Source organism: Triturus cristatus, chromosome 12 (assembly GCF_964204655.1).
Source record: "Triturus cristatus chromosome 12, aTriCri1.1, whole genome shotgun sequence".
Classification (NCBI taxonomy): domain Eukaryota; kingdom Metazoa; phylum Chordata; class Amphibia; order Caudata; family Salamandridae; genus Triturus; species Triturus cristatus.
Genome location: NC_140595.1, coordinates 859,453,690 through 859,480,260, shown reverse-complemented (window position 1 = coordinate 859,480,260; position 26,571 = coordinate 859,453,690). Strand labels below are relative to the sequence as shown.

The following is a 26,571-nucleotide window of genomic DNA, read 5'->3' as shown; positions in this document are numbered from 1 at the left end:
GTAAACCTTACCTGATCGGGTGAACCTTACGTGATCGGGTGAACCTTACCTGATCGGAAGAACCTTTCCTGATCGGGTGAACCTTACCTGATCTGAAGAACATTTCCTGATCTGAAGAACATTTCCTGATCTGAAGAACCTTTCCTGATCTGAAGAACCTTTCCTGATCAGTTGAACCGTACCTAGTCACATGAGGCTCACAAGCCTCATTTTGTTCTGAAGGAGGGGAGGGGGGCAGTAAGGAAGTGAAAGGAAAGTTTTGTTCTAGCAGCAGCCACGCCTCATTTGCCATTTTTATTCTTAAAGGAGGAGCATACAGTGCTCCCCCTGCTAGAACAAAAACTTCCCCTTCCCTGTCCTATTCCCCCCACTCCTCCTACAGCACCCACAGACCAGCATGTGCATTTCCAAGCTGCGCAGAGCAGGTGATGTGTGAATGCAGTAGAAGCCCATGGAATGGAGAATTTCATGTGGGTTTACGACCAGAAAAAGTGGTCAAAGATGGTAATTGCCCTTTCCGTGGGTATTACATGTAACTGCACAGTACTGGTGTGAAATGACTGCATGGTAACTGTACAGCCGTATGCGACGTTACTGTTAACCCAGTACTGTGCATCGTGTAATCAGGGCTATTATATAATTCTGCATTACCTCAGCACTGTTAGATACTTAAAATTAGTCTCAACACCACTCCTAAGATTATAAATTTTTTCCACGGTAACTTGAGAAGCCCTGGGAATTCCAACTGTATTGGTGACCCTTGATTTGTAAATAATTCCATCTTCTTCCCTGCATCCTAGCTTCTGTTGCCAGTGACTCGAAAGAGGTCTGAAAGTAAACCACACTTTAAATCATCCACTGGGTGGATTCTTGCGTCCGAGGCCGTGGTTTACACTTTTTCCTTCAGTGAATAACTTAAAAGTATCCTTCGCTTGTCTGAGTTTGGGTCTGGTTGAATTGAAGCTGACTGTATCCTCGTGTAGCCAGAGCTATTGGCTTTGCCAGTTCCTGTTCAGCTGTCACTTGTTAGACCTGGCACCTTGGTGTGAGTCTCCCTTCCACTTTTTGTCGCTGTGCCTCATGTGTTGTTATGGTGTTGGCCGCTCAGAGCGCTGTGCCACTGCCAACCAGTGCCACAGTGCAAGTGCTCCCTATGTAAAATGTATATGTTGGTTGGATTCCATGATTGGCTTATTTGGTTTACTGTCAGACCCCAGTAAAGTGCACCAGGAGTGCCAGGGCGTGTAAATACAAATGCCGCTTGTGGGCTTGCAGCACTGGTTGTGCCACCCACAGAAGCGGCCTGGTAAAATGTGTCTAGGTCTGCCATTGCAGAACCTGCGTGCAGTCTGGTACTGTTATGCTGATTGGCAAGTGCACACACTTGCCAGCCCCTAAACCTTCCCTTAACTTCATATTAGTCACCCCTATGGTAGGCCCAAGGGCAGGGTGCCTAGTAGCATAAGGTAGGACAAGCCCTGATGTGTGTGGCATGTCCTAATAGTGAATTACAGCCATTTTAGTTTTTCACTATTGTAAGGCTACCCTGTTCTCATAGGCCAGAATGGGCTGTTAAGATTGTTACATCCTATGATCCTAACAGACCCAGGGAACATGCTAGAAAATCAAGTTTAGTATGCCTGAACTCAGAATAATAAGGTACATCTTTTAGTAAGGTTTATTTTAATATTCCGCGTTTGCAAATGCCACTTTTAGAAGGTTGGCCTTTGCTTACCTAACCATTCCAGCCCGCCTCTGCGTGATGTGTATCTGCTGTCTGGCTTGTGTGAGTGACAGGGCTGGGGAAACCCAGATGGGCAGGGCTAGGTAGCCTGGTGGTGAATAGAGAGATTGACCTGTAGATGGGTGGGAGGAGTATATCTGGACTCTGAATAGGGCTGTGCTCTGCCACCACAATGCTGGCTCCGCCCCCTGTGGAGCGTCTGATGGTTCTACCCTGCACCCTGAAAGAAGAAACCTGCATCGCATCCACAAAGTGTTCCAGAACTGGACTTAACTAGGCAAGGGCCCCCCTGGCCTGGGAGAACAAAGGATTTGTGGTATAAATGTAGGAGCCCTGCTCCTAAGAAACTAGATCCTGTCCTGCCAAGAAGAAACCTCCGACCTGAAGGAACTGGAAAAGCTGCATAGAGGAGTACTGTCCCTGACCTGGGGGATTGGCCTGCAGTGGTTGCCTTGCTGCTGAAGAAGAGGAAGAAAAGACTCAAGAAACTTTTATTTGACTTGTGCTGAGAGATATCCAAGGGCTTGGGAGTGAGCTTGTCCCCTGAACGAAGTCCCAGGACCAGTGGACTTCACTGCCGTGAGATCGCCTTGGAAAACGGACCGTTTTCCCCGCATCTTCGACTCGAACTGCTGCGTACGTCTCGCTGATCGCAGCGTACCCCCTGAAAGCTGGTATCCCGCTGTCCGGCCTGAACAACGTGACTAAGGCCCCTCTACGAGCCATAGCTCGCACCGCAAAGGAAGGTATAGTCCGGCCTGAGCAACGCGACTAACAGGCCCCTACGAGCCGTAGCTCGCACCGTAACGGAAGGACTGCGAACCGTACTTGCTACTATCCCCTACGAACCGTACTGCCGGCGTACGCTCCTTTTCCCTGCTTTGGAAAGGCTGCGGTGCGTACGGTAGTTGCGTACGTCTCCCCTGTGTAGAGCGTACTGTTCGCTTGTATCCAGCGCTCTGAACCAAGATTGCCGATCTCATGGTACGGCACAAACGCCGCGATGAACTTTGAACGCACCGTACCGACGCACCGTCCCCTGAAGCCCTGCACGCCCAAGGTCTAACGTACCGTAGTACGCATCGCACCAGGAGGACAACGCAACGTACATTGCGCTTGATGCCAGCGCAGCATCCGTGACGAACTCCCCAAGTAAAGGTACTGTGCCTGTTCGCACCGTAGGGTGTACGCTTCATCCCGAAGCGCCTACAGTGAGTGTGAGACCCGTTCCCAAGCAGTTTTTACCGCGTACGAAGCGTACGGACAGGAACGAAGCGCACAGAACTTTAAAACTACGCTAAAACCAAGAACTCTTTGTCTAATAAGTATTGTGCACCGTTTAAACGTTATCTGGTCTTGTGCTAAGCCTAAACTATATAGATAAAGTATTATTTTTATATATCCCAGTGTGGAGTCCATTTGTGTGGTTGTCACTGAGTTACTGTGTGTGTGTTCACAAATGCTTAACCTGAACGCTCTGAGATAGGCCTTGTCTGCTCGCGCCAAGCTACCTAGAGGGTGAGCAGGGGTTATTGTTAGAGTGTACCCCCCTACCCTGACTGGAGGAAAGGTTCCCTGCTTGACACAAGTACCTACCTGTGCCAACCAGAGAACCCGGATTCTAACATCACTGTAGTGTCGTGTGCACATGCGCAGCGAGACCTTTATGGTCCTTGTGGACTCCTCACAGCTTAATTAATTGGGAGGGATTTGAGAAGTGTCTGGGTGTGGTCAGTCAAGTCTATGACGTATTGCGTTCAGTTAATGGTTGCATGTCGAAGAATAAAGAAATGTGTTACAGAGCTCAGTGTGTGGCCTAGTCATTTACGTGCTCCAGAGCTGGGGGGGGGGGGGGGGGCACAAGGATTACCTTTTGCTTTCAAGGACATCACTTTTGTTTTTACCAAGATGTTATTTTCCATCATGACAACAAATTCCCCTGAAAAAAATCTAATGCAAATGAAATACCATGTACGCCAGGGTGAGAGGGTGGCCTGGCATATGATGTCCACTTATGTAAGCAGGCACCTTGCACCAGTCCAGACAACCCTTATAGTAATTTAAGTGGTCTTAGACAACTGTAGAATGCTCTTAAGTGGTAGCTATGGAGAGTAGCCTTCAGGCTTAGGCCAGAAGGAGTGCAAAGCAGCTTGTTTTAACAGAATGCAACCTTATGGTATAGATTAAGTGAAAAAGAACCACACAAAGTATTTATAAAATATGTATTTATTATATAATACTCTCTAACATGTTTATATATCTCCTACACGGAAATATGCACAATGCTCTCAATACTTTGCAAAGAAATCACGTGAATAGCACAGAATACACAGTGGTCCCCAGGGGGGACCGAACCATATACTAAGAATGTGGTGTGAGAATTACGATTCATGTCAAGACAATGCCCAGAGGATGTAGAAGTGCCAGGGACCCAAGGAACCCACCAAGTTGAGTGACTAGGAACCCCAAGGAGACCGTGTGCAGTGTGAGAACACAACCGCGTTCTTCGTACAAAGCAACGTGTTAGTCGCGGTTGCAATTTTAAAGAAAAAGGACACTTCCCAGTGGACCCTGAAGAAACCCAGTGGAAGACAGAAGGTTGGAAAGCCACCCCACCCGTGGATGCTCTAGTACTCACGTTACCTACACCAGGGATGCCAGGTGCATAGGTGTGAAGTTGTGTCGGAAACCGCTGTCGCACCCAGTGGAGGACTTCAGAAAAGTGCCTCTGTTGGAGAAGGAGAAAGGGTCCAGTGGAATCCGAAGGTGGATTCACGTTGAGAGGAACCTGCAAGCAAAGGGGACAGAGTCTATGTCACTCAGGAGTGACCCAAAGACCTGGAAGACGAATGCCCAACGGTGTCGGGTGTTGCAGGAGAGTTAACGGTGACCTTGACTCTGCAGCTGTGAGGACCAGGTGATGCTGAGAAAGACCAGGAGCCGTACACGAGCAGTCACATGTTGGATGTTGAATGTTGAGCGGTCAGTGTCAATCTGGAGCACCAATAAGCCTTGGCAACTCCAAACAACATGGGCGAAGAAGGTGTAATGTCGGGACCAGCAAGGTCCAGGGGACTCACCACAAGCAGGGGACTCAGGGCAGGCCCCGAGCAATCAGAGGAGCCCAATAGAAACAAAGGTGACCCTCAAGAGGACCCACAGGCAGAAGGCACAGGAGTCACAAGAGGACCTCGAGCAGCTCACCAAAACGAATCTGCTTCCTGGAGATGCTTGAGATTGGGGCTACTTGGAGCTCGAAGATCTTGGTGGAAGGAAGTTAACAAGCCTTTGCAAAGGCAAGTTGATGCGGTGAACAGGGGTTCGGTTCCTGCGGCTCCCATGATGGATACTGGCCTCAAACTTGGTGAGAGGGCAGGGCAGGCCTCGAGAGCTGTGGAGAATCACCACCTGTATTGTTGAACCTTTCGGAGTCCGTAGGAACTCAGGATTAGCAGACCGGTCAGCTTAGTTGTGGTGCCTGCAGATGCAGGGGAGTGACTCCTTCACTTCAAGAAAGATTTCTACAGGTGTCTTGGATGACCACAGGCCTTAGAAGGTTCCTGTATGGTACACAGGTACGGACGATGCAGCAAATTGGAAGGGAGACAAAGCCGAGCCCAAACAAAGTCCAGCAAAGTCCAGATTGCCCAGACAGTAGAAGTTGAAGTGGTGTCTATATTGAATTTTGTCCCACGCCGAATCTAGGGACCTACACCCAGCTAAGCCCTTAAGTACCCTAAGGAAAGCGTTGGGACGATTCAGGGTTCCCTCCCAGGGGATGGACTGGATGATGGGCAGGATATTCCCATGTCCTTTGTCCAGTTTCACACCAGAGAGGGTGCCAACGGCTCCCAGAGCTGGTTTGAACTGGACTATGCAAGTAGGCACCAAATGTGCCCCTTATGCAGACTGAGTGACGCTGGTAAGTGCACCCAACTGGCCCCAATACACTAAATCCTGTCTGGGAGGTGGTCACACTTCCCTGTGACAGGATACCTATTGTTCTGCCTTCGCCTGCTTGCTTCGCCAAGTTGTGCTGTCCGGGTCTAGAAGACGGGTACCTGGAGCACTGAGAACTTAACGGAGGGCTCTTCCAGTGCTTGTAATCATACCTCCCACACCATTTACGGTGTGGGAGATATGATTCCAACATGTTTAAAACCAAACATGATAGGATTAGCTGAAGGTGATTTCGAGATGGTCATCGCGTAATTACGCGGTGCCCCTCTATATGTTATATGGCTGCTTCACTAACAACCCAGGAGGATCAGCTTTGTAGGCTATCGGGGTGTCCTGCTTATGCAGGGGCTCCCTCCCACTTCGAACCAAGCACCCTGCCCTCAGGATTGCAAAGGTCTGCTATAGTTGTGACTTATAGGTTTTAAGTTCAATGACCATAGATATAGTAAACCTATATCTTTCGTAAGTGGTGCATGCACCAGCTGCACAGGCTGCAATGGCAGGCCCGTCGTTACAGTTGAATGGTCTCCCATGGGTGGCATAAGACATGCTTCAGCCCGTGGCATAATACTTGCTTCAGCCCTCTGGGTACCTTAGGACCATATACTAAGGAATGACAAGGGTGCCTCAGTATCCAATCTGGGATGGAGGTGAGTATTAAACATAACAATTTTAGGGAGACAGCAGCGATACTGGGGTCCTGATTAGGAGGATCCCAGTCAGACTAGTCAAAAACAGCTTAGCACCCCGCTAAAAGTGGGGGAACCGAAGAAGCAGATCCTACTTTCCTACAGCCAGTGTCACTAAAGGTCCTGAAGTGTGCGCTGCGTTGAAGGCCAGCTGTACTCAAGCAGTTTGTGATCACAAACCCTGCAATTCACACAACAATGCGGGTTTCAACAGCAAGATGTGTTTTTACTGTGAACTGACCCCCTTTGCACTTCGAGAAAGTCTTTGTGGCTTATCCTGAGCTGCAGATAGGAGAGGGCTGGAAAGCGGCGCTTCCTCCCACTGGCGAATCACAATAAAATGCTGCTATGGATTGTGACGCTGCAAACCCTTGAAAAGTTTCTGAAATCTCAAAAAGGTGGTAACTCATTCGGTGAGGGGGAGCTGTCCTATTGGACGGTCTCCTCTAAGGGGGGCATTGTGTAAGGGGGCCTCAGGGTGAGCCGGCTGAAGTCCAGAGGAGCAGTGCTCATTCCCCCTGACTTCTTCCCAAACAGGAAACATTTTGTTTAGAGCTGCACGGATTCTGTTGAGGACCCATCTCTGTCATACCATTCCCAGGGGTTGTGACCTGTTGTGCATTGCAAAATTACAAACAAGTTGCAAGAAGTCAGTGCACAATTTGCTACTGTGCATTAGTACATTGGGCCCTAAATCTTTAATGTTTACTTAAAACTAGAGTCTTCTTTTATGGTGACATTCAATGCGTGATTTCAAATCCTTCACAGCACCCTGCGGTGGGAGCTTAGTTCACCAGTTTCACCTCAGGTGACCTTTCTTTCCAATCATTGCCTGCATTGACATAAGAAGCCCTGAAGGCGGAGAAGCTCCCTTCACACATCTGTCGGCTCAACTCCTGAACCCCTAGGATGAGAGACTCCCCAGCGACACCTCCGTCGCCCCGCACTTGCAGGTGGACCCTTTCTTAGTAGGTGAGGGTGGGACAAACGGGGAGTGCTCATCACTAAATGGGAAGGGGTTAGGGAAACTTCAGGAGGTATTGAGGAAGAGACATTCTAATACAAACACACACCCACAAAAGAGAGAGACTGTTGTAACTCACAAACGACACTTCTAAAGTTACTACTTACGGTGTCACTACCGTGCAAATGTACTTCAGCCCCCTGGCAGTAAGTCAAGCAGCACCCTTAGCGACTCACGGTCACCGCAGCAATGGAAGCATTGAAAGAAAATTACACCCATGCGGCGGAGGAGCTACTCTTGAATTAAGTTAGTTCAACACTTAAACTCTATGAATGTTTTTGGAGTTAAAAAATAATTAATTATTCATAAATTATTTTCTTATTTTAGAATGTAATGATTAACTTAAATAAAAGAAAAACTAAATATTCAAACATTTATTAAAAAAATAAATTCATTAAACACACTTTTTTTCAGCAAACTTTAGCACCTGTTAAATAAAAATAAGACTCTTAGTAAGGATGGGACCTTTTAAAGGTATTGTTTTAAAACTACTATTTTTGGTTTAAATCTCTTTCATTGGTTTTGTAATCTACAAACGGAAAAGAAAGAGACACCAAGCTGTATTACATCAACAAGTAGGACCCTACTAACGGAGCCACGCGCGCTATAGGATCTCAACAGTCAAAACCCCTCCCCCCCCATTCCCACCCCCAGGCCTGGGGACTGCTATAAACAAAAAAGAAAGAAGAAAAGGAAGGGAAGGGGGAAGAGGAGAAAAAGGAGAAAGGTCTCGCTCCATCTGGCTCCCAGAGTCATCCCGGTCGGTTATCACTACATGAAAGTTAACAGGGGCCCAGGTTCTCGGTCAGCCTCAGGAGCCGCAGGTATTTGGGGCAGGTAAGTTCCCTGAACTCTGATGTCAACAAGGCAAGGAATGGCCCCCCATATTTCTGAGAATGACGCACTATGGTTCGACAGTGAGAGGGAGACTCGCTCAATACCTAGGATGCGCCATAGCCGGTACAGCCAGCCTAAGTGTGTGGGTAGTATATCTGAGCCCTAGTATGATAGGATGTTCTGTAAGGCCGCCCCCAAGGGCAGACCAATCTATCTGCCTCTCTTCGACTTAAGATGGAAAGTGAGGGGTTTGGGGAGCCCTAAAACAATGTATGCCAGAAATCTGGGGAGTTCTGTGTCGAAGTGTGTATCTGTGTCTGCGAGTACTTGCTCCCAGTATTTCTGTATTTTCGGACAGCCCCAAAGAATCTACAGCAGAGAACCAGTTTTTCCACAGTGGCCCCAAAACCTTGGTGTTTTGGAGGGATTATAGCTATGCAGTCCGTGGGGGGAGGGGGGAAGGGGGGGGGTGTAGTACCAATAGGTAGCGATGTTGGCGGCGGTTTCAATGCTAGCCATTTTGTGAGCCGTGTGGCGTGCCCGGTAGTAAATGTCGCCCCACTCTCTTACCGTTAGTTTCCTACCTATTTCCGTCTCCCATCACAGTTGGCTGCTAGGCTTGGAGAGCTCCGTCAAAGGGCCTATCAGTCGATACAGTTCTGAGATCATGCGCTTATCAGATGTCTTGGCTAGAAGCCAACGTTCAAAAGGGGTAAGATGTCGCTCTGCTCCATTGCAGACAGAGGGATGCCTTACCCAGTGATGGATCTGCATGTAATGCCATCGCTCCGACTCTGGGAGCGCAAAATCCGTACGTAGGGTCTCAACGGTAAGGGGGCCATCTGTGTCAAATAAATGGCCTACTGACCTGCAGCCGGCCCGATTCCATATAAGAAATGCTGGATCTCAGAAACCTGGGTCAAAGTTCGGGTTTCTGACTATGGGTGTGAGAGGCGAAGGGAAAGATGTCAGGTCCCTCCGCATCAGTAGCCCAGCCCATCCTATACCATCAGAGACGGCCATTTATGGGAGGTAGAGGTATTTGGGTCGGGCGTGTTTAGGAAAAAAAGGAATGCCCCATAAGCTTGCCCAGCCAGTGCCCTGTCCATACATAACCAGCGCTTTTCCAATTCCGAACGGGACCATTCAACAAAAACCCTTAGTTGGGGAGCTTGGTAGTAGCGCTGAAGGTCCGGGATGCACAGACCTCCTTCTGCGGGGGGTTTATAGCTAAGGTTGCGACAAAGGTGGGAACATTTGTCTGCCCAGACGAATTTATTTATCTCTTGTTGGAGAAGGCACAGAGTGCCAGGAGGAAGTGAGACGGGCAGGGCCTGAAAAAGGAATAGAATCTCGGGGAGGGTCGACATTTTGATTGATTGAGATGCGTCCTAGCCACAATAATGAGTCGGAGCACCATCGACGAAGATCTGTCTTAATCTGTTAATTATGGGTAACCGTCTCCTCTATGGTAGGGGAAAGACGGAGACCCAAGTATGGGATGGATTTCGGGGCCCACTGGAGGGGATGTGTGCAACTCAGAGTTTTGAGCGTGTGTGGGCGCAAGGTAAGGTCAAGGGCTTGCGATTTATGAACGTTTCTTTTGAACCCTGATGCAAGGCCAAATGTGTCTAGTTCTGCAATCACTGCGGGCAGAGAAATCAGAGGCTCCTCTAGGGATATTATAAAAATCGTCCACGTAAAGGCTGATAAGGTGCCTGTCCCCCACCAAATTGAATACCTTTTATTTGTAGATTGATGTGGATTTTGTGGGCCATGGTTTCCATGTAGAGGGCGAATAGCAGGGGCGACAGTGGTCACTCCTGCCTTGTTCCTCTGCAAAAGTCAAATGGAGCGGAGGAGCATCCATTAACCTGAACCGCTGCCGTAAGTTGAGTGTTGCTGCTGAGGATCCATTTTTTGAAAGCGGTCACCTATGCCGAAGTGAGCCAGGCTTGCTGCGAGATATGGCCAGTGGACTCTATTGAATGCTTCCTTGGCATCGACCGATAAAAGCATCCTCTCTTGTGCAAACTTCTGGGATTTGTCTATTAGGTGTAAGATACATCTGGTGTTATCACTACACTGTCTTTCGGGAATAGTGCCTGCCTGATCCGGGTCCACAAGCCCCGGGAAGACTGGATTCAACCTGGCAGTCAAGATACCCGTGAACAACTTAAGATCTGTGTTCAAGAGGGAAATGGGGCTGTTGGACCTGGCCCTTTTTGTGGGGTCCTCCCTAAACTTTTTGCCTTCCCCCTGTATTTTTTCTGACCTGTTGTTGGCTGTTTTATGACTCTGGGCACCTTACCACTGCTGACCAGTGCTAAGGTGCATATGCTCTCCCTATGGTAAAATGTATACATTGATTGGTGTCCATGATTGGTTCATTTGGTTTACTATCAGCCCCTAGTAAAGTGCACCAGGAGTGCCAGGGCTTGTAAATACAAATGCTGCTGGTGGGACTGCAATACTGGTTGTGCCACCCACAGAAGCGGCCTGGTAAAATGTGTCTAGGATCTGCCACTGCAGAACCTGCGCGCAGTCTGGTACTGTCGCGCTGACTGCGCAAGTGCACCCACTTGCCAGTCCCTAAACCTTCCCTTAACTACATATTAGACACCCCTCTGGTAGGCCCAAGGGCAGGGTGCATTGTAGGCATAAGGTAGGACATGCCCTGATGTGTGGGGCATGTCTTAATAGTGAATTACAGCCATTTTCGTTTTTCACTATTGGAGGCTACCTGCTCTCCATAGGCCAGAATGGGCTGCTGGAGACACTACACGCTGTAATCCCAGCGGACTCATAGAGCATGGTAGAAAGTCAAGTTTAGTATGCCTGAACTCACAATAATAAAATACTTCTTTTAGTAAAGTTTATTTTAATATCCTGTGTTTGTAAATACTACTTTTAGAAAGTTAGTATTTACTGACCTGGCCATTTCAGTCCGCCTCTGCTGTGTGTGTGTGTGTGTGTGTGTGTGTTCTGCCTAGCAACAGTAAGGAGCAGGGTTGGGGAATCCCCAGAGACAGGCTGGCTGCCAGGTGGTGGGTAGAGAGATTACACCAGGATGGGTGGGAGGAGTACACCTTGACTCTGAATAGACCTGTGCTCTGCCACCACAAAGCCCGCTCCGCCCCCTGTGGAGCGGCTGATGTCTCTGCCCTGCTGCTGAAAGGAAAGAGCAGAGTCACCACAACAAAGTGCTCCAGAACTGGACTGGACCAGGCCCAGGCCCCCTGGCGACAAAGAACAAAAGAATCACTGTATGAAAGTAGGAGCCTGGCTCCTAAGAAATCAGATTCTGTTGACGCCAAGACGAACCTCTGCTTGAAGGAGAAGGACCTGGAGAAGCTGCATGGAGGAGTACTGTCTCTCTGCCTAAGAGACTGGCCTGCAGTGGGTGCCTGCTGCTGGAAGGAGAGGAAGAAAAGACTACAGAAAAGACTTTTAATCAACTTGTGCTGAAAACAATCTCCAAGGGCTTGCTAGTGAACTTGCCCCCTGATCTGCGCCCCAGGAACAGTGGGCGCTACCTTTCCTGAAGAAGAGAAGAAGCTGTGGGTGATTCTGCAAGCTGACCCCTAAGAACCTGTGCATCCCCTGATCTCGCTGAGCAACGCGACTTCTGCTGCTGGAGTGGCTGTGAGCAACGTAAAGGCCTGACAGCCCGAGCAAAGTAAGCAGCTGCCCCCCCCCCTCGAGCCGTAGCTCGCAACGCAAGGAGGAGATCTCTGGGTCTGAGCGCCGGGCCCCTGTGACCCCCGCCGGGTTATAGAGACTTTTGCAAAGACCTCATAGTGCCCCGGGTTCGCTGTATCCGGACGAAGCTAACAGCGCGCTGCGCTGTGACATCACCCGAGGCTGCCCTCCTGCTTCTGCCCCCTTCGTGGTGACTTGTGACCTGCCCGAATGCCCCACGAAGCTTCGCCGTCCCCGGGACATCGGAGACTGCAGCGCGACGTGGGACGCCCTGGTGCTGGACTGCGAGGCCGCCCCGAACTCCCCTGTTAAAAGACTGCAAGATTTTGGTGAGTTCGCGCTAAACGTACGGTCCGTACTCGCTTTTGTACGGACCGTACTTACATCGGGAGCGTCTGGTGTTCGAAGCGTACCCGCCTTTAAAATCACCAAGTCTGGTGCGCTAGTACGGCCCGTACCTGCTTTTATACGGACCGTACTGACATCGTAAGTGCTTTGTGGACCTTGGGCTGTGGATTTGAACCGTACTGCCTTTAAACTATTTTGGGTTCGCCCCGTACTGCTTCCTGTTCGCACCGTACTGCCTTTCAAATAACCTGTGTTCGCACCGTACCGGTGCTTCAATCCATGTACGGCGCGTCCCTGGCTGTCCGGACCGTACCGCGTTAAAAGACATTGCCGGTGCTCACACGGGAAGCGTGGGACTCGGCAAGCGTACTCCGGCTCACGCGGGAAGCGTGAGATACGGCAAGGCACTGCAAAAACCTTGCCCAGAGCATCACAAAGGCGCTACGAAGTGCGCAGAAGGCCTAAGAACCTTATTTCAAACAGAACTGTGCCATTTTTAGAACTGTGGACTGTCCTTAAGCAACTAAAGAGTAACTGGATTGATATTCCCCAAGAGAACTGTATTTATGCAACCTGCCTGAAAGAAACCTTTTATATAAAGACTTCTATTTTTGATAAATACAGCCATGTGTCTTTGTGTGGTGGGGTGGTGATTATTGTGTGGGACAACTGGAACGCTTAACCTAATGCCCTCTGAGATTTAGCCTGACTGCTCGCGCCACGTTACCTAGAGGGTGAGCAGGGGTTATTTTTAAAGAGATGATCCTACGCCCTGACTTAAAGGAAAGGGTCCCTGCTTGTCGCAAGTGCATACCTGCGCCAACCAGAGACCCCGGATTCTAACCGGGGCAATAAGAAGAGCGCTGTGTTTTATCCTTACACGGTTTAGGGATTACAACTATCGCCGCCTGGAGCATAAAGGAGGAAAGTGAAACTGCGCCCCCAATTGCGCTGAAGAGTCTAGTGAGGAGTGGCACTAAACTTTGACAAAAGACCTTGTAAAAGGAGCTGGGAACACGTCCGGGCCAGGGGACTTAGAGGGCTTTTGGCGAGAGGTAATTGAAATGACTTCCTCGATGCGGACCTGGTGATCAAGTTTGAGCGCCTGGTCATGTGTCAGAGAGAAGACGTTGGCCTCCTCTAAATACATTGGGATTGCGTCTTGAGGAAGAGTCTGTGGTGAATAAAGAGTCCGATAGTAATCCCAGAAGGTATCTAGAATTCCCTTGTCTGTAACCCATTTCCTGCTTTATGATGAGTGGTGGTGGGCGTGGCCTCCGAAAAGGGGGCGTGGCCTGCGGCCTGGGCGAAGTGCTCGTGAAAGAGTATCTAGCTCCGATGTCGAACAGCGCTAATTCCGCTGTGTATGCGTTCAAGTTCCAGGACTTGACCAGACAGTGTCTCCCTCTTATCTCGGCAAATGTTATTGTCTGCAGCTGCAGTCACTATAAAAACCCCTCTAACTACCACTTTCAAGGCATCCCATAGGGTAGAAACTGAGACCTCTGGAGTATCATTAAGCACTAGGTATTCTTCGATTGTCTCAGTGATTTGCGCTATCACGTCAGGGCGTTGGAGCAGAGCGTCTCTGAGTCGCCAAGTTCCGGATTAGGAGTTAACTGAAGGGATTGTGAGAGTCATCGTTATTGCGGAGTGATCTGATAGGGAGCATGGTTCAATCTCAGTAGATTGAATCAGAGCGGCCGTTTCTGGGTTGCCTAAAAAGTAGTCAAGTCTGGCGTATGTCTTGTGGGCGTGAGAGTAAAAGGTGAAGTCTCGGGAAAGCGGATGGAATCTTCTCCACAAGTCCATCATTCCCCTGTTGTTCAACCAGTTCAGGCCATCTAGAGAGATAGCCCCGGTTTGGCCATGACGCTGCGTGGATCTGTCTAGATCTATATTGAACACGAGATTTAGCTCTCCCCCCAGTAGTACCCTTCTATCTTGTGTGCCCATTATCTCTGTTATAGCTGTATGAAGAAAGGACCCCTGCCCTTCGTTTAGGAAGTATATAGTCCCAACTGTGATACCACCGGATCCCTGGGTTAAGGAGTAAGCTAAAAGTCTGCCCTTGAAATCTGCCTGCTTTGGACCCACTTTACCCTTGAATGACCGGGAGATCAATATTGCTACTCCTGCCGTTTGGAAGGGAGGGATGAGTAGTATTGATGTGAGAAAGCATTGGATCAAAGTCTGTGTTGATCTTTAGGGAGGAGATGCGTCTCTTGTAACAAGCATATGTGAGCTCCCAAATTTTCTAGGTAAAAAAGGATTGAGCCTTGTTTTAAAGAGTAATTAAGACCCTTAACGTTGAGAGACTTGCTCTGCAATGTGTCAGCCATAGTGGATTACGGTAAAGTGCCGCGTTTGTCCTAGCCTTGCAGTGGCCCGCTCCGCTCCTGTAGTGGCTGAATATGAGAGGGAGACGGTCAGGTGCATAACGATAGGTATGAAATATTGCGCATGCCTAGTCTCCAGGTCCAAAGAAGACCCCAAACAAGTAAGCCAACTAGAACATAAACAATGTGTCACTGTCCGAGATATGTATCTCCATAGGATATTAACTGACAAAGGGGGTGAGAGTGGCCCTGCTCTCCGCCCCACCCAGACCCCTACAGGTGCACAATGGGGAATGAAGCAATGAGGTCTTGGAGACATGCCTATATTTGTCTCATGTTGCTGACGGCACAGCTGCATCTCCAGCCAGCAAGACTAGGACTGCCTGCTGCTCTCTAGCAATAGGATCTGGATCTGGGCGACGGCCAGCCAGCCAACCACGGGGGACCAGCCACCGCCGCAACCCTTAGGTTCCTCGGACACATGGCCAGGTCGGCCCTCCCGAAAGTGCTCAGGCATGGAGACCTTCAGTTCGAGGAATCGGCTCGCCTCCTCCACGGAGCAGAACTGATGCAGTTTCCCTTCCAGGTGGAATACAATTCTGAAGGGGTGCCCCCTTGAATAGGTGACCCCCTTTTCTCGGAGACAGGAGGTAACTGGTTGAAAGGCTTATCGTTTTTGCAAAGTGGACGGTGCTAGGTCCTGGTACAGCACTGGGGATTGTCCCTGGAATTGGATGGGGTATTTTCCTCTTGCGCATTGTAAGATCTTCTCCTTCAGGGTGAAATTGTGGACGCAGGCTAGGATATCTGGCGGTGTACCCTGCTGAGCCCCCCTGAGTCCCACCCTATGGGCTCGGTCAACCTTGATCTCTATGTCTAGAGGGGCGTCCAGAAGGATTCTAAACAAATCTTGATCAAATGCAGTGACATCCTTTCCCTCTGCCCCCGGCACAACACCTTGGATGCGTATGTTACTACACCTGGATCTGTTCTCTAAGTCCTCAGTGTGAGCTTGCAGGTCTAGGTGTTGGTGCCTGAGGTGGAGGATCTCCTGTTGGAGCTGCTCGATCTCTTCATCGCGCCTGTGGTTTTTGTTTCCCAGCATGGTAACAAGTTCATATAGTTCATCATCTTCTCGAATTACCTCTCTGAGTTCTCCAGCGAGCTCAGTTTTGATGGACCGGAGGTCCTCGCGTAAAGAGGCAAACATCGCTTCTAGGCATGGGCGAGTGACTGGTTCCTCCACATGCATCACGTCTACGGACACTTCCTTGGGCTCCGAGGGGCCTGCATCGCCCACCTGGGCCCCTGACTCTCATAGAAGCATGTGTGTAACATTTCTGTCCCACTTGCCTTTACTCAAAGCCATAATGGCAAGTAGTCTCAGTTCTAGGACCCCCCCCCTTTAAGTGGAGGCAGCAATGAACTCTCAACGATTAGAAGGGCCCAAAGCACAAAAAATGAAAGCCCATCAAGAGTGAGTGCCCTGTGCTGATTCGGAGAGCGGCCGGTAGGTGGGGGTGGTTCAACTTGTTGTAGCACGGCACCGGTACTCAAACACCTCAAGAACCATCAGGAGTAGGGTTGTGTAGGAGCGTGTAGCCTAGTGGACTGGGATTCCGTCTCCCCCTTCTCTCCAATAGGTCAGACATCAATATGATCCATAGGCTGATGCGGGAGCCGGGCCGCCCGACAACAAGATTGAGGGCGGTGTGGAGCAGGGGGCCTCCGCTGCTCCCGTAGGCAGTGGAATAGTGGTGTAGGAAGTGAGGGGAGGCTTACGCTGTGGTTGCTATATGTGCCTCAGCAGCTCCAACCGGCCAATCGGGCCCCACTTGCTTCTCCTGCAGCGCAGCGTCTTCTCAGGGAAGGCATAGGGCCCAGCTTAACGACCCCTCCCAAGCGAGGCGGTCCCTGCCAATCCGACTCTCAAGATCCGCCAAACGATGGCGGTAAGCGTGGGCCACCCACGCTAAGCCCCTATGGGCCAGGCAGGTCCAGATCAAGGAGGCCCTGCGCCGTGCCTCCATGGATGTCTATCAGATGCTCAATCCCCAGGGCAGGACGGAGGGGTGGTCTCTCCCACGGTGCGGGTCCTGCAGAGCGCAGACCTGAGCAGCTCAGCCGCCTCTGGACTTTCAGGCCAGCGGGTATCCAAGCCTCGACGGGCCCCCGCAGTAATCCAGGACTCAGGCACAGCCCACCAGGTACTCCCGACACGCTTACAGGAGCGGTCAGATCCCCGGAGTTACTTTAGCCGTGGGGCTTAGCAGCAGGGAGCGGAGCGACCTGATGTGTGGCTCGCTCGTCCGCTATCTTGGCCACGCCCAGCAAAACAACTATTTTTAAATGAAATTAATACATGTACATCCATTAATTATTTAAAGCACATATAATATTTTAATGTTTATTTTATTAGTTATGGATTAAAAATACATATTTTACATTAATCGTCTTTTATATTTTAGATTAAAATATTTGTAATAATATTCTTAAAGGATAATAAAATGTAATAGTTTAACCCTACACCTTCCCGTAGGAGATCTTTGCCATGGTGGCGGAGACTTCCACCTATGTGTGCAAAGTTACTACTAGTTTCTGTACACTTGTAATTCCAGTTGTAGGTGGCTACACTCCCTGATTTGAGGGGCGGGGGAGACATGTAAATCTAAACCTAGGTGTTAATACTCAGAAATAGTGAATAGCAAACGAGTGTAGAGTCACACCTAGGTATAGGTATAAATATACACGTGCATAATTTCCTTTGAGTATAGGCCCCGGTGACAATATTGGGAGCTAATTTTTGGTAATCTACTGCACTTTTGGATCTGTTGTGCGGCCTCTTTTATGTCTTGTGTGCTGAGAGATTCTCCTGAGGTCGCACTGCTGCTCAGACATGTGGACACCCTTCGACGACTGTGCCTGTACTGCCTGTCCTCCCTACTGGTACTCCTGAGACCTTCTCCCATTGCGGCACCTGGTCCAGGGCCTCTTTAGTATCCTGAATAGTGAGAGAATCTCCTAGGGACCAGAGTCGCTCATTCTAAGTTGGAGGGTGCCCATTTGGTCTCACTCCAAGGTTCACAGACACATGTACTGTAAGGCTCAAAGCTCTCTTAAAACAGCCACTGTAGTCGCTAACACACAGATAGTTTTGAGATATGACGGAAGCTCTCGTTAAACTATGAATAAGCCAGAAACTTTTAAGTGCTTCGCCAATTCATTTCTTGCAGGTCATAGAGAGAAAGAAAATCTCCCCTCCAGGAATCACTGGGGAGCGCACGAAGAAGCTCTCACCCATCAAACACAGCAGGGAGCAGCCGAAGAAGAACAGCAAGAAAGGTCTGAGTGATGGTCCTCGTGAAGGCACCTGGGTCTCTTCCAGCCCACCGCGGGGCAGTAGGAAGCAGGTACAGCCCCTTCCTAGTGTGATCTCTTCCTAGTGTGACCCGGTGACCCCTTCCTAGTGTGACCCTTTCCTAGTGTGGCCCCTTCCTAGTGTGACCCCTTCCTAGTGTGACCCCTTCCTTTTGTGACCCCTTCCTAGTGTGACCCCTTCCTAGTGTGACCCCTTCCTAGTGTGACCCCTTCCTAGTGTGACCCCTTCCTAGTGTGTAACGTGGAATGCACAACTACTGTAGAAGAGACCTTTAGGCGGAGTGTGTGACACCACTGTAAGGGCAGGAGTGGGAGCGCCCACTGTAAGGGCAGGAGAGCCCACTGTAAGGGCAGGAGGGGGAGCGCCCACTGTAAAGGCAGGAGTGGTTGCGCCCACTGTAAGGGCAGGAGTGGTTGCGCCCACTGTAAGGGCAGGAGTGGAAGCGCCCACTGTAAGGGCGGGAGTGCGAGTGCCCACTGTAAGGGCAGGAGTGGGAACGCCCACTGTAAGGGCGGGAGTAGGAGCGCCCACTGTATTAGGGCAGGAGTGGGAGGGCCCACTGTATGTGGGTGGGAGTGGGAGTACCCACTGTAAGAGCAGGAGTGGGAGTGCCTAGTGTAAGTGCAGGAGTGGGAGCGCCCACTGTAAGGGCAGGAGTGGGAGCGCCCACTGTGAGGGCAGGAGTGGGAGCACCCACTGTAAGGACAGGACCCTCGCCCAGATCCCACCCACCGACCCCACCGACCCCACCGACCCAGACACCGCCGCACGCAACTTCAGACAATGGATCAACGACTGCGCCAACACCCCCGCCCCACTCAAGAAACCCTCCAACAGCCGCACCAGCAAGAAAGCCACCTGGTTCACCGAAGAGTTCCAGACCTCCAAACGAGCATGCCGGAAACTGGAGAAGAAATGGCTCCACGAACGAACATCAGACAGCTACGCAGCCCACAAAGACGCCACCCGCAGACATCACCACCTCATCAGATTAGCCAAGAGATCTTCTTTCAAAGCCCGCCTGGACAACAACGCACATGACAGCAAAGAGCTCTTCAGCATCGTGAAGGAACTCTCCAACCCCAGTGCCAACACCAATGACATCCCGCCCTCACAAGAACTGTGCGACTCGCTGGCCACCTTCTTCCACCGCAAGATCGCTGACATCCACGACAGCTTCAACACCACGACCGCCCCGACTACGCCAGACTCCACTCCCCCTGAGAACACCACCCGCTTCAACCGCCTGACCACCTGGACCAACATCAATGACGATGAAACACGCAAGATCATGAACTCCATCCACTCAGGATCACCGTCAGACCCCTGCCCACACCACATATTCAACAAAGCAGACACTGCCATCGCACCCCAACTACGAGACAGCCACTTTTCCGGAAAGCTGGAAGCACGCCGAAATCAACGCCCTCCTCAAAAAACCCAAGGCGGACCCCAAGGACCTAAAGAATTTCTGGCCCATCTCCGGGCTCCCGTTCCCGGCGAAGGTCATCGAGAAAGTCGTCAACTCGCAACTGACCCGCTACCTCGAGGACAACAACATCCTAGACCCGTCCCAGTCCGGATTTCGAAGAAACCATAGCACCGAGACAGCCCTCATCGCCGCCACAGACGACATCAGGATCCAACTAGGCAACGGCAAAACATCAGCCCTCATCCTCCTGGACCTGTTAGCCGCCTTCTACACGGTCTGCCCCCGCACACTAAAGACACACCTCCAAGAAGCCGGAATCCAAGAGAAGGCCCTGGACTGGACCACATCCTTCCTCTCCAGCAGTACCCAGAGCGTCCGCCTCCCCCCCTTCCACTCCGAAGCCACCGACATCATCTGCAGCGTACCCCAGGGCTCATCCCTCAGCCCGACGCTGTTCAACGTCTACATGGCCCCCCTCGCTCATGTCACCCGCCAGCATGATCTCAACATCGTCTCCTACGCCGATGACACCCAGCTGATCCTCTCCCTCACCAAGGACCCGCACACCGCCAAAACCAACCTCCACAGGGGAATGAAGGCCGTCGCTGAATGGATGAGGAACAGCTGACTGAAGCTGAACTTGGACAAGACGGAGGTCCTCATCCTCGGAACCACCCCCTCCGCCTGGGACGACTCATGGTGGCCGCCCGCGCTGGGAAAAGCACCAACACCCACCGACCACGCACGCAACCTGGGAATCATCCTCGATTCCTCCCTCTCCATGTTGAAGCAGGTCAACACCGTCTCCTCCTCCTGCTTCAACACCCTCCGCATGCTCCGCAGGATCTACAAGTGGATCCCCACCGAAAGATGAAGAACGTTGACCCAGGCCCTCGTCAGCAGCAGGTTAGACTACGGCAACGCATTCTACGCAGGTATCCCGGGCAAACACCTGCAAAGACTTCAACGCATCCAAAACGCCTCCGCCCGACTGATCCTCAACGTCCCTCGCCGCAGCCACATCACCCCCCACCTGAGAAACCTGCACTGGCTCCCCGTTGAAAAGAGGATCACCTTCAAACTACTCACCCACGCCCACAAAGCATTCCACAACACCAGACCAGCCTACCTGAACACCAGACCCAGCTTCTACACCCCCACCCGCCAGCTCCACTCCGCCAGCCTCGCACTCGCCGCTGTCCCCCGCATCCAACGAACGACCTCCGGCGGCAGATCCTTCTCCTTCCTCGCCGCCAAGACCTGGAACACCCTCCCTACCCACCTACAGCAGACCCAGGACCTGCTCACCTTCAGAAGACTCCTCAAACCCTGGCTCTTCGAGCAGTAGCAGTACCCCCTCCCCACAGCGCCTTGAGGGATGCTGTAAACCATCTGAAGCTGTCAGTAATATACCTAGTGCCTGTTGGTTGTCTGAAGCTGTCAGTAATATACCTAGTGCCTGTTGTTAGGGGCTGCTATAAACCATCTGAAGCTGTCAGTAATATGCCTAGTGCCTGTTGGTTGTCTGAAGCTGTCAGTAATATACCTAGTGCCTGTTGTTAGGGGCTGCTGTAAACCATCTGAAGCTGTCAGTAATATGCCTGGAGCCTGCTGGCTGGGGCTGCTGTAAACCATCTGAAGCGGTCAGTAATATACCTAGTGCCTGTTGGTTGTCTGAAGCTGTCAGTAATATACCTAGTGCCGCAGGTAGGTCGCCCCCCCAGCCGCCACACGGTCCTCCTGCGACGCTGTGACGCTGCCCCCGCTGTTGCCTTGCTCCCGCTGCCTGCCTCGTGTTGAGTGAGTCCTCCTTGGTCTCTCACTGGTAACCTGTTCCTTTTCCTTTGTTTCTCTGCTGTTGGAACTTGTGCCCTTGTGCCCCTTCCCTCGTTTTGCTATCTGTGCCCTTTCTCCCCCGTTTTGGAGTGTGCCCCCTTCACTTGTTGCCTGTCTCCATTGCCTTTGTATTTCCGCCGTATTTTTTAACCTCTGTGCCCCCTCCCTCATTTTGCTTTCTGTGCCCCTTTACCCCGTTTTAGAGTGTGCCCCCTCACTTGTTGCCTGGTTTCTTTCCCTTGTATTTCCACCGTTTCCTCTCTGTGCCCCCCTTCCCCCGTTTTGCCTTCTGTGTCCCATTTCTCCCCCCTCTCCCTCCATGCCATTTTCCCGCCGTTGCGTCCCTGCGGCCCCGCCCCCCGCTGTCCCATTCGCCATCCTGCTCCTGCCTTCCAGCTGCTCCGCCCTCGCACAGCCCCTCATATGCCGAAGGCGTGCCAAAGGCAAGCCCGTCTGCACCCGTCCGCGCCCGGACCGCGTCCAGTGCCAGAACCCCTGGGTCTCGCTGGAGCCACAGAACCCGACTGAGCTTTGACTCTGCCGCCCTCAACGCACTCAACACCGGACGACCACCCGCCTGCCACCGAGCCACCCCTAAGCGCACCCACGGACCCTTCACCTGCCTAGCCTGCAAATTCACCTGCCTCCGTACCTGAACCCCACCCACCGGACCCAACACCAACAACAGCCACCTCAAGTGCATCCTCCTCAACACCCGCTCCGTCCACAAGCACGCCATCGAACTCTGGGACCTCCTCGACACAACAACACCAGACGTCGCCTTCCTCACGGAAACCTGGATGAACCCCTGACATCGCCATAGCCATCCCGGATGGCTACAAAATCACCCGGAAGGACCACACCAACCGAACCGGAGGAGGAATCGCTATCATCTACAAGAACACCATCAACATCACGACCAACTCCGAAGACACACTCTCCTCCACCGAACACCTACACTTCCAGATCCACACCAACCCCAAAACCACACTCAGAGGAACCCTCATCTACAGACCCCCGGGCCCACGCACACAATTCAGCGAAACCATTGCCGACTTCATCAGCCCTCATGCCCTAGCATCACCCAAATACATCCTCCTAGGGGACCTGAACTTCCACTTGGAGAACAAGAACGACAACAACACCACCACCCTGCTCGACAACCTCGCCAACCTCGGACTCCAGCAACTGGTGAACACTCCCACCCACTACGCCGGCCACACGCTCGACCCCATCTTCTCTGCCAGCAACCACGTCTCCTTCAGCCACTCCACCGGACTACACTGGACCGACCACAGCTGCATCCATTTCACCTTCAAGAAGACTACTTCCCAACACCACACGCACCAGATTCCCCGCAGATACTGAAGCAAAATCACCACAGACCAGCTAACCACATCACTGAGCCAGAACCCACCAGTCGACACCCCAGACACCAACAACGCAGCCCAGAACCTCGCACAGTGGATCACCAACTGCGCCGACGACCTCGTTCCTCTTAAGAACCCCCTAGGCAAGACCAGCAACAGGAAAACTACATAGTTCACCGACGCCCTCAAAGACTCAAAGAAATCCTGCCGAACCCTCGAAAAAGCCTGGCGCCACGAACGGTCGACAGAAAATATGACAGCCCTCAAGAACGCCACCCGCGAACATCACCAGCTGATCCGCACCACCAAAAGGACATCGTTCAAAGAGCGGCTGGACAACAACACCATCAACAGCAAAGAACTCTTCAACATCGTTAAGAAGCTCTCCAACCCCAGCGCCAGCAACAACGACATTGCACCGTCACAAGACCTCTGCAACTCCCTCGCCACATTCTTCTACCGCAAGATCGCAGAAATACACGACAGCTTCAGCACCCAGACCCCGCCTCCAGCCACCGAACCAACAATCACACCCACCACCCTCAGCGCCTGGACCTCCGTCAGCACTGAAGACACCACCCACGTCATGAACTCCATCCACTCGGGCTCTCCCTCGGAGCCATGCCCTCACCACATCTTCAACAAAGCCGACGCCATCATCGCACCCCACCTCCGGAACATCATTAACAACTCCTTCGCGTCAGCCACCTTCCCAGAAAGCTGGAGGAGCACGCAGAGATCAACGCCCTTCTAAAGAAACCCACAGCCGACCCAAAAGACCTCAAGAACTTCCGCCCCATCTCTCTCCTTCCCTTCCCGGCTAAAGTCATGGAGAAGACCGTCAACAAACAACTGACTGCATTCCTCGAAGCAGACAATGCACTCGACCCATCCCAATCCGGATTTCGAGCCAACCACAGCACCGAGACCGCCCTCATCGCAGCCACCGACGACATCAGAACCCGGATGGACAATGGGAAACAACCGCTCTCATCCTCGTAGACCTCTCGGCCGCCTTCGACACCGTCTGCCACCGCACCCTAATTGTCACGTTTTTCTCTTGTTCCGCTGAGTCGAGTGAAGCACAAGGGGTCCACCTCCCGACGTCCCCGGCTCTGAATAGGGAAACAGAGTGCCAGGGCAATCAGGCGAGGGAAAGGGAATTAGGATGGGAACAGCAGGGATAGGGATACCTGTAACATAACATAAATCATAACACACGTTACGGTACACATAAGGCAACCTACTCTCATTCGGTCTCACTAAGTATGCCTCAACAGTGTGTCTCTCCAAAACATACTCAGGCAGCGATAACCATGCCTTCAAAACCAATGTGACATAACAGAAGATCGCTCCCCTTCCAGCAATTGACAACCGGTAGGACCGTGCTACTTGACAGCCCCCTATGTTCCGTTCAAATAAAAGGTGAAAAACCAGGGACCTCTCTCGCCAAACGAAACCCGAACCTACTCTGTTCTAAGGTCCTCGAGAGTAGGTCCCAACTGATATAGAAGTGCGCGGGGAGTAAGGATACAGTCACACTCTCCCCTTGAACCCTACACTTGTGGTGTCTTCCAACCACTGACTATTGTCCCGCACAGTGCAGCCCCTCTTTCCTGCTGAGCTACCTAAACGTTGCGGTGTCTCCGGTGATCCCACCTCACCGGTTTGTGTTCTGAGTAGGGAGCGTCCGCTCCTACTTCTTCTTTGGTCCAGGGTTTTAGACAACGCGGCCACGCTCGTCCAGCGTTCCGCGAGTAGGGATAAGTTTGCACCCAGAACCTTCAAACGCGGCGACGCTTACGTCAGCGTCCCGCAAACCAAGTTATGTGGAGACAGATACTCGGCCTCTCGTACCCCCCGACGAATCCTCGGTCAAGCGGGGCACACAGCTGTTTCTCTCGTGCTCGTGCGAGCTCCGGCGTTTCTTTCCTCGCCGCTTCCAGCCTCCACCAAAACAAATCCAACCAGGCAGTATTACGCGCACCGATTGGTCCTCGGTGCCCGTACTTAACAGTTGTGACCACGCCTTCGTCCCGCCGAGATATCTGGGAGTTGTGGTCCAACTGTAATTTCGGTAGGCGCCTTGCTCAGCGCCTGACACTAATAACCCGCCTACACAACACTGGAATCCATGGAAAAGCCCTGGACTGGGTCACCCCGTTCCTCTCCAACAGAACCCAGAGAGTCCGCCTCCCTCCCTTCCGCTCCACAGCCACCAAGATCATCTGCGGCGTACCCCAAGGCTCCTCGCTCAGCCCAACCCTCTTCAATATCTACATGAGCCCCCTCGCCGCCATCGCATGCGAACAGAACCTCAACATCATCACCAACGCCGACGACACCCAGCTGATACTCTCCCTCACCAAAGACCCAGCCACCGCCAAAACCAACCTCCAGGAAGGAATGAGGGACGTCGCGGAATGGATGAAGCTCAGCCGTCTGAAACTGAACTCAGACAAAATGGAGGTCCTCATCCTCGGACAATCCCCATCCGCCTGGGACAACTCCTGGTGGCCCACAGCGCTGGGCACCGCACCTACACACACAGACCATGCACGCAACCTGGGATTCATCCTGAACTCCTCCCTCACGATGACCAAACAAGTCAACGCCATCTCCTCTTCATGTTTCAACACCCTGCGCATGCTCCGAAAGATCTTCCGGTGGATCCCCACCGAAACCAGAAAGACGGTCACCCAGGCCCTCGTCACCAGCCGACTGGACTACGGGAATGCCCTATACGCAGGAATCACAGCCAAACTCCAGAAACGACTGCAGTGAATACAGAACGCCTCTGCACGACTCATCCTCAACATCCCTCGCCGGAGGAAGATCGTTCTCCTACCTGGCCGCCAAGACATGGAACTCTCTCCCCGCACACCTTCGACTGACCCAGGACCATCTCACCTTCAGGAAGCACCTCAAGACCTGGCTATTCGAGCAGTAAACAACACCCCCCCCACCCCCCCCTTCAGCGCCTTGAGACCCTCAGGGGTGAGTAGCGCGCTCTATAAATGTATTGATTAATTGATTGATTGTTGCTAGGAACTGCTGTAAACCATCTGAAGCTGTCAGTAATATACCTAGTGCCTATTAGTTTGGGCTGCTGTTAACCCTCTAATGCCATCAGTAATATACCTGGAGCCTGTTGGTAGGCGCTAGTGTAAACACTCTAAAGCTGTCAGTAATATACCTACAGACTGCTGGTAGGCGCCAGTGTAAACACTCTGAAGCTGTCAGTAATATACCTAGTGCCTGTTGTTAGGGGCTGCTGTAAACCATCTGAAGATGTCAGTAATATACCTAGTGCCTGTTGGTTGTCTGAAGCTGTCAGTAATATACCTGGTGCCTGTTGCTAGAGGCTGCTGTAAACCATCTGAAGCTGCCAGTGATATAGCTAGTGCCTGTTGGTTGGGGCTGCTGTAAACCCTCTAATGCAGTCAGAAATATACCTAGTGCCTGTTGGTAGGCACTAGTGTAAACCCCCTGAAGCTGTCAGTAATATATCTGGAGCCTGTTGGCTGGGGCTGCTGTACACCCTTTGAAGGTGTCTGTAATATACTGGTAGGCGCTAGTGTAAGCCCACTGAAGCTGTCAGTAATACGCCTGCAGACTGCTGGTAGGTTTTAGTGTAAGCCCTCTGAAGCTGTCAGTAATACCCCTGCAGAGTGCTGATTGGCGCTAGTGTAAGCCCTTTGAAGCTGTCAGTAATACGCCTGCAGACTGCTGGTAGGCGCTAGTGTAAGCCCTCTGAAGCTGTCAGTAATACCCCTGCAGACTGCTGGTAGGTGCTAGTGTAAGCCCTCTGAAGCTGTCAGTAATACGCTCGCAGACTTCTGGTAGGCGCTAGTGTAAGCCCTCTGAAGCGGTCAGTAATACCCCTGCAGACTGCTGGTAGGCGCTAGTGT

General features: G+C 51.7%; 1 protein-coding gene across 1 annotated transcript in view; it reads left to right on the top strand.

Moving 5' to 3' along the window:
• The window catches only part of LOC146783117 (uncharacterized), a 384,584-nt gene that overhangs the window by 66,516 nt on the left and 291,497 nt on the right, over window positions 1-26,571 (top strand). Inside the window, exon 5 of the mRNA XM_085638236.1 lies at window positions 17,877-18,053. Within this exon, the coding sequence (XP_085494362.1) occupies window positions 17,877-18,053 (177 nt within the window). The remainder of the gene's footprint in view (window positions 1-17,876; window positions 18,054-26,571) is intronic.